Source organism: Athene cunicularia, unplaced genomic scaffold (assembly GCF_003259725.1).
Source record: "Athene cunicularia isolate RWA unplaced genomic scaffold, athCun1 SCF_3, whole genome shotgun sequence".
NCBI lineage: Eukaryota > Metazoa > Chordata > Aves > Strigiformes > Strigidae > Athene > Athene cunicularia.
Window position 1 is genome coordinate 248,015 of NW_020799377.1, and position 7,679 is coordinate 255,693.

At 39.6% G+C, this 7,679-nt stretch overlaps 1 protein-coding gene across 2 annotated transcripts; it reads right to left on the bottom strand.

Moving 5' to 3' along the window:
• Window positions 1-442: 442 nt before the first annotated feature.
• ATP5F1C (ATP synthase F1 subunit gamma) lies at window positions 443-6,916 on the bottom strand. 2 transcript variants are annotated; one of them, XM_026867367.1, is made up of 9 exons: window positions 6,818-6,916; window positions 5,779-5,910; window positions 4,943-5,147; window positions 4,345-4,488; window positions 3,914-3,978; window positions 3,153-3,308; window positions 1,965-2,061; window positions 1,117-1,154; window positions 443-585 (listed from the first exon to the last, which is right to left on the bottom strand). In XM_026867367.1, exons 1-8 carry the CDS (start codon window positions 6,834-6,836, stop codon window positions 1,148-1,150), a joined length of 825 nt encoding a protein of 274 aa, XP_026723168.1. In that variant the 5' UTR covers window positions 6,837-6,916; the 3' UTR covers window positions 443-585; window positions 1,117-1,147. The 2 variants fall into 2 exon arrangements, with proteins under 2 accessions (XP_026723168.1, XP_026723169.1); XM_026867368.1 differs by lacking the exons at window positions 443-585; window positions 1,117-1,154 and having other exon boundaries at window positions 1,961-2,061.
• Between the last annotated feature and the right edge of the window lie 763 nt (window positions 6,917-7,679).

A 7,679-nucleotide genomic window follows, 5' to 3' on the forward strand; every position in this document is an offset into this window, starting at 1 on the left:
TCGTGCCCAGCAAGGGCTGAGAACTGCGGTGGTACTGTATTTTATAGCACACAAATACACACACACATACACTGACCGGGATATGAACAATGTGCACAAATGACTCATGTAGATCAGATCATTTTAGAACATGAACATCTAGAAATAGTAGCAATATGGTATTCAAATAAGCTAGAGATCCATGCTCCAACTGCACAACGCAGAGGTTATTTCACAGCCTCCCCCCTCAGCACACAGGACAATGTACATTAAACCAATACTTTTAAACACCAGGCAAAGACAGTCAATCTCTTCCACTCTTCAAACAAAGAAACACCTGCTTAGATGGTTTTGCATGCCAGATACATTACAAAATGTAGAGCACAGCTTTAAAGAATTCTGTTTCAAACAGTAACTGTCACATCCAGATGTTCAGACACCAAGAGCTCCATAGACAACCATGAACATTTGTTTCATGTAGATGGTTTATTGTAAGAATTCACAGATTTCTGAGGCTTTATCAACTTCTTCACAAAATAACAGAGAAGTCTTGTTAATATAGACACAGTCATGTTACACCATATGCTCAGAAGAGCTCTTCTTCACCTGTAGGGAAAATTGAAGCGAATTAAAATCCTTTTAATTATTTGGGGTTTTATTTAAAACTTTTGCCTCCTCCAATTTGAGTATTTCAACTCACTAGTATTCCTTACCCCCCCCCCCCCCCCCCCCCCATTTATCAAGTCTGTTTTTGCTTGAAGTTTGAAGTTTTGAATATGCTTATTTTGCTACAGAAACCTCTTTAGGTACAATCTTACATACAGACATTTTAAAGCCACTGTATTTAGGGCACTATAAAAAAGATTGAAACAGTAATTGCAAATGAATCCAGCACCACATGAAAAAAAAATAGAAAACTATGTGAAATGTGGATGTATGCTATTTTGCTTAAATTATTGACCCTTAATAACTTTTTGTTCAGACAGATTCAAACTAGCAGTGGGCAGTTTCCCAGCCCTTTGAAAAGAGGAGTTTGTCTGACCAACAACACCGAATTCCAACTTCCTCATGTGACTTCAAGATTATCTGTGTTAATCCATTTTAAAATACAATCTAGTTTCTATTTCATAACTTTACCTCTTGGATTTGGCTGTACCGCTTTTTCCGATTAATCCCTGGTTATGGTATTATGAGAGAAAACAGAACAAGCAGGTTAGGAAGCAACTCATGCAAATTCAGGCAAAACTATGCACTTATTTTTGACCACAAATGTATTGTGAGGAGCACAATACAGCATGTAACCGCTATATGTTGTATTCCGGGTTTTTTGAAAACACACAGCATATTAACACACGTATTTGCATATGAGTATAGCACAAATTTTTGCTGTTAAATGTAATACACATTAGCTACAGGCAGTTACAAATTGTGGTCTAAGCCCACACGTTTGTAACCTGCAGTACACACCTTCACAAAACTTCTTTCTCAGGGAAATAATCAAAATACTGAACTTAAAGTAAAATACACATTCAGTGCCAACAGACTGGAAATTCCCTCGTTCCAACCCCCACCCCCAAACTCTCAGCTTATGAGCACCAGCACAGGCTGATTTATCCAACCCAACACTACTGGGCTGTTTGAGCAGACAGTAGGAGAGGCCCAGGTAGAAGAGAGGAGCAGGGGGGAAATCCACTGAACTCCAAAAAGGAGGAAAACCACCACCTGTTCAGGCAAGGATGTGTGTTGAGTCTAAAGATCTATTTTACCAGCTTTTTAACTTCCTCTGGCCAAAAAAGACTGCCAAACTTCACATTTGTTAGTAGAACTGCGCAAGCTGTAAAACTCGATAGTCATGCCATGGATTGTCTTCCCTTCAGTTTTAGGACCTACATGCCCTAACCTCCCCGTTAACCTGACTGAAGCAGGACATACAAGCATACTCGACTTTGCAACGACTTCTATTTCACGACTGTACAGGTACTCACAGAGCAGCAGCACCAGAGATGATCTCAATAAGCTCCTTGGTGATGACGGCTTGACGGGTACGGTTGAATGTCAAGGTCAATTTGTCAATCATCTCAGCTAGAAAAAATTAAGGTTAGAATTACAACATGTAAGTATTCAAATACAGATGAAGAGAAGCTGTACAAACAGAAAATCAGTCTTGGAAATGATCAAGAGGCTTACCACACTTTTCATTTTCTTTCTCCTACAGATAATTTGTCGTAGACAATTTAGAAACTTGGTAATTTGACTTGAGGCATCAGAGTTAAACAACTGAAGAACAGCTGACAGGCTAGTAAATACCACAGTATGACACAGCTTATTTTAACATAACACAAGCATGCATTGTCTGCTTTTAAATTAGATTTCACTGTCAGTTAACTACACTGGTATTTCTTTCAAGTTACTGTTGTTGTTCAAGCAAAGGGAGACAGATTTTTTCTTCTTTTTTTTTTTTTTAAAAAACGTGGAAGGTATCTCTTTCTCTCAAGATAAGGCAGTCAGCAGAGACACACCTACAGTTCCCAGTAGCCCAATTGCACATCACAAGGGCTTCAGTCAGTCACTAATATCATTTATGCAACACTACCTTCTTAAGGCTGAAGTCTTATCACCATACCACACTAAAAACTATTAGCTGTCTCTCACTAATACCGACTACATACTCTGCACTGCACTCACTTTGGACACCTTCCAAGGAATACTCGTATATTCTCAACTTGCTGCATGACAGGTGGTAAAGTATTTCACCACTGTTTCCCTTTACCCACCTTTAAATCGGTGCAGTACTAATTACATTTGGCTCACAAGTAGGTACAGGTTTATAAAAGCTTTGGAAATCCTTAGATCAGACACATGAGAAGAACGTAAAGAATATTTGGCCATTACAAGATCAGTGTAGTATTTCATATTCTTATTAAAGAATTTGTTAGTCCAATTACCTAGTCTTGTTTCTCATATACTTGACAGCAATCCAGCTTTCCAGGGACTAATCAAGGTTCACATGTTCAGAAAAGAATCCCAGTTCAATTGGCTCAAAAAAACAGACTCAAAATTGAATGGAAGAGAGAAAACAACTCATTTCTTATCATTCTGGAAGCAAAGAGTTACAGAAAGGGAGGTCATTACTTTCATACTGAAGTCCCGGGAAGCCCACAGTGTAGACTTACAAGCATTCTTGCTAGCATTGTCCATAGCAGTCATCCTAGCACTCTGCTCGCTGGTGGTGGATTCTTTCAGAGAGTAGTACAGAATATTTGCTAGTGTAAATTCCTGGTAGTTTCTCAGCACATCAGCATCAATATCATCATAGATACTTAGGCTTTCTGTAAAATATGAGAGCGTGGACTTAGAGAAATCCAAGATGTACTACTTCTAGTAAAACAATACACTGCCATGTGAAAGACTACTAGGCTACCCTGTTTCTCTACTTAAGGCAGAGGCATTTTCTCTACCTACTATGTGTACTTCCATAATTGCTCTGCTATTTAAAATTTTGTTAAGTATTTGATGTGTTTTAATTCAATTTATTAGGGAAGTCAGATTCTGATCAAGGCCAAATACATTATTGACGTATTATGTTTAACTTTCCCAGACAACGCTGCAGAAGCATTCTGGGGTATTTTTACTTAGTGCAAAGTCACTCAATACCCAGGCTGTTCAGTGCTGAAAATATTGATCTTGACAGTGTTTTGTATATGAACAATTCTTTCTTGAGAGAGAATCTCAAACTAAAATTAATACCACCTCTCCTTTTAACCTCCCTGCCCCACAGCACCTTGACAGCTCAGGCCTGGAGTGCCAAGACAGTGTTAAACTTAAAGATACATGCACCATAATAAGATGTTTTAATACTATATTCCCACGTTCAGAGTACATTTTCTGTGATTTATCACTTCATCTAACTGCTGATTTCTAGCTAACTACTTACCAGAACCAGCAACTGTTTCAAGGGAGAAGATTGGTTTTTCATCAGTCTTGTAGGAGATGACAGACCTGTATAAAAAGAGCGTTAACAGGCTCTTCAATTCAACTAACCCTAAATTGGGTGCTTAAAATAAAATCAGAATAGACAAATTCTGGCCTTCCAATTCCACAAAGCTCTGCGATAATCCCAATGAAGTGATCTCAGATAGCACGTGGATATAATGATGTGTTGACTGTAAATATAAAAGCACCCACCATACAAATAAGAGAATTCCAACACAGCTATTAAAAAAAGAATAATCAGCTCTTCACACACACCAAAATGCACTCAACTCCTCCAGAAATAAAGTAAATGTGACCAATCAGTCAGGCCAATGTGCTCTTTCGAAGCCTTCTACCCAGTATTTTTCTAGTGCAGTTTCAGTTTAATCTTACCTGAACCGATTGTAAATGACAGAGCCTTCATCAAATTCATACCCAGAGTTTAACAACTCTGAGGCAATGACCGAAGCATCTCCAAAGCTCGGAGGTCTCCGTCCCACTTCTTTGAATGTCAGCAGTAGGTAATTGCCATGTGTCCTGCAGCAATACCACATCTGTGTTAGAAGAAGTGTATGCTCTAAAGCACAATTATGTGGCACCAAGAGGCAATGAGTCCCAGTAACTTACTAGCGTTCAAAACTAAGCAGTTTACTGAATTAGGGTCTTAGATGAATTTTGCTTCTTTTTCAGTTTAATTATTACGATAGCTTCATGATAAACACATATGTAGCAATGCTAGTGTTGGTAGTTTTCAGACTTTTATTCCAAAAATATAATAATGCAGTGGCAGCTGTTTCACAAATGTCCAGATGATCAAAAGCCATCTTAGAATATTTGCAGGTTTTTTGGTTTGGTTTGTTTTTAAAAGAACTTGAATCTAGCAGTTTCATTAAATGCAATTGCCTGTGAACACCACACAGCTTTCCAAGCCATCTTGAAATTTCTACCACAGAAAACCACCAAATCCACCAAACCAAACCCTTCTTTTTACCTCTGAAGTAGGCCTCTGATCTTGTCACCCACTCCAACCACCATGACTTCTTTCCCTGCGTTTGAGAGGTTGGTAATCTCGTTCTTCAAGGTTTTAGCAATGGATGTATGGATAGCACCACAAAGACCTCTGTCAGAGGACACACCAATAAGGAGGTGCTTCTTCTTGTCCTCCGGTGCCTTTATTTCTGCTTTCTCATAGAGAGCTAAAAAACAGATGGATAGGTTATTCAAGGGTGTCAGGAAGCAAATAGGTCATACCAAAATACCTCTGAATTATTCAATGTAAAAATTTCTAAAGGGGTTAAAAATCATAGCCAGATGAATTTTGTCTCCCTCACAATCATTCAAGCTTGCCTATGATCTGACCAGAGGTGACAAAGAGACAATTCAAAGCCAGCCACATCTCTGCATCGGGTTATCACACAGTGTTGTTACTTAATTAAGTTCACTGTGCAAGTCCACTGCCTCGGGAGCAAGTGCAGCCCAAGTGTTCACAAGGAGGTCTGGCAGTAGCTGTAGACACTAGAGATAGGACACAATTCCAGTAACAGATAGAAGCAGGCCGGAAATTCTGAGTTGTGGTGCTTTTATGACTAACAACCACAGAAAGTTAAAAAAGTAATCAGAAATCATAATGAATTTCACATTACAACTCGTAAAATTCACTTTCCGTAAATTACTTAAAAGGAACAGTCAAGGGGACATTGGCCTAGAGATACTAATTCTTTGGGGTAAAATCTACCTAAAGGTTAAAAAAGTCTAGGCATTTTATCACCACCATGAAAGCCTTCCTCTTCTGTTCCCACATCAAACAGTGCAGGAGTCTTCTCTCACCCAGTGCTCCTGTTCCATAGACCCTAGCAGGCTTCAGCTCCCTCTCAGCTCTTGCATATTTTGCTGCAGAAACCATCTTCATAGACTTTGTAATTTTCTGAATGTTCTTGATGGACTTCAAACGCCTGGTAACTACAAGGTTAATAGTTGAAGGTCACGGGCTGTACTGGGCATAATGACATCAAAACCAAGGAATAAAATCCTAGCAACAGCCATCCAAAATTATCTTGCCAAGTTCCTCAAAGAATAAAAAAATAAATAAACAAGCCATGCACAAATAAACCTCATAAAAGACCTTAATATTTACACTAAGAAAGTATTAAGAGCAGTAACGTGTCTAACCCAAATGCACCTTTACATCAGATAAATTTTTTTTTCCTCCAGATATAACATTTATTTAATATTTAACCTATTTACTATTCTCTTTCCTTCCACTTCTATCTGTTTCACAAATATATCATTTGAGGTATATTGTTATCTTTTTCCAGACAACAAGGGGCAGGGGAGAGACCCAATAGGATGAGACAGAATAAACTTCCTCCTCTGTTTAGATTGTAGAAAAATGAGATTCATAAAAATACTGGTGTAAAAAGAAAACAAAACAGGTCTCCTAAAAACTAGCACAATTCCAAGACAATATCCCTGTATAAGAACCTACAAGGAGCTGCTTAAAGAACCATTATCAAAGTGGAACCATTCTGTCAGCCTTTTTCTCCCCTATGTTGGATAAACACACAGGGAAATAACAGAAATCAATTCTTAAAGGTGAGCAAAAAATCTGGTTTAGAATATATGAATTATGTTGGAGTAAAACTACTGGTTTGCCAAAATGACATCTAAATTAGCACTAAAACCATTTTAAGCAATGCCTTTTCTGAAAGACACTTGTTTAATATACAAACTACTGGAGGCTCATACAGCAGTACTATGGTGTATCACAAGCAGTTTATCTGACAGAGGCTAACCAAAATTACATTTTAATATATGGTTTTCCTGCAACACTCTCCCTCTCTCCAAAGCAAATGAAAGCAGTACTTACTGTCTTTTAGAGTTGCCATATTCCTGACTTGGCCCCTGAAAGCAAATGCAGGAGAAATTAGGATAGTTCACTCGTTCTCCAGCAAACCAACACCTGTCGAGGGCAGGTCCCTTTCAGTGGAATAAAAAATTAAGAACTGCTGTTTCTTAAAAAGTATTGTAGTAGGGACAAGCCACTCTAAACCATGGCTTGTATCCAGACCTTCCTCCTTTCTCCTTATATCCTGTGACAGCATATATCACTTTGTACATTATCCATGACTTAGATAATGGCACAATGTAAATGAAGGCCAAACGACATGGCATCAGAAGGGTACAACTTTCAAAAAATGTAACAGTTTTCACAGAATTACAGATTCGTCTAGGTTGGAAAAGACCTTGAAGATCATCCAGTCCAACCATTGACCTAACACTGACAGTTCCCAACTACACCAGGTCCCTCAGCGCTATGTAGAGACTCTCAAACCCCTCCAGGGATGGGGACTCCACCACCTCCCTGGGCAGCCCATTCCAACGCCCAACAGCCCCTTCTGGAAAGAAATGCTTCCTGATATCCAGTCTAAACCTTCCCTGGCCCAATTTGAGGCCAAACGATTTTCAAACGATTAAAACGAAGCAGAAGAGGCTACAGCGTTCCCTGACAAGAGCAGAATCTCCTTGCACCGCCTGTCATCTACGAAGCTGTCCTTTTTACTCCCCCTCGCCCATTCACCCCCACCCCCGGCTGAGCGCCTTTCCCTAAGAACCCCCGTCTCCCCCTCGCCCCCCACCCACAGACTGAGAGGAAGGAGACTCAGTCCCCGGCAGGTCACCGCCGTGGCCCCGGGAGGCCGCTTCCCCTCAGCCTCACGGTCACCGCTATC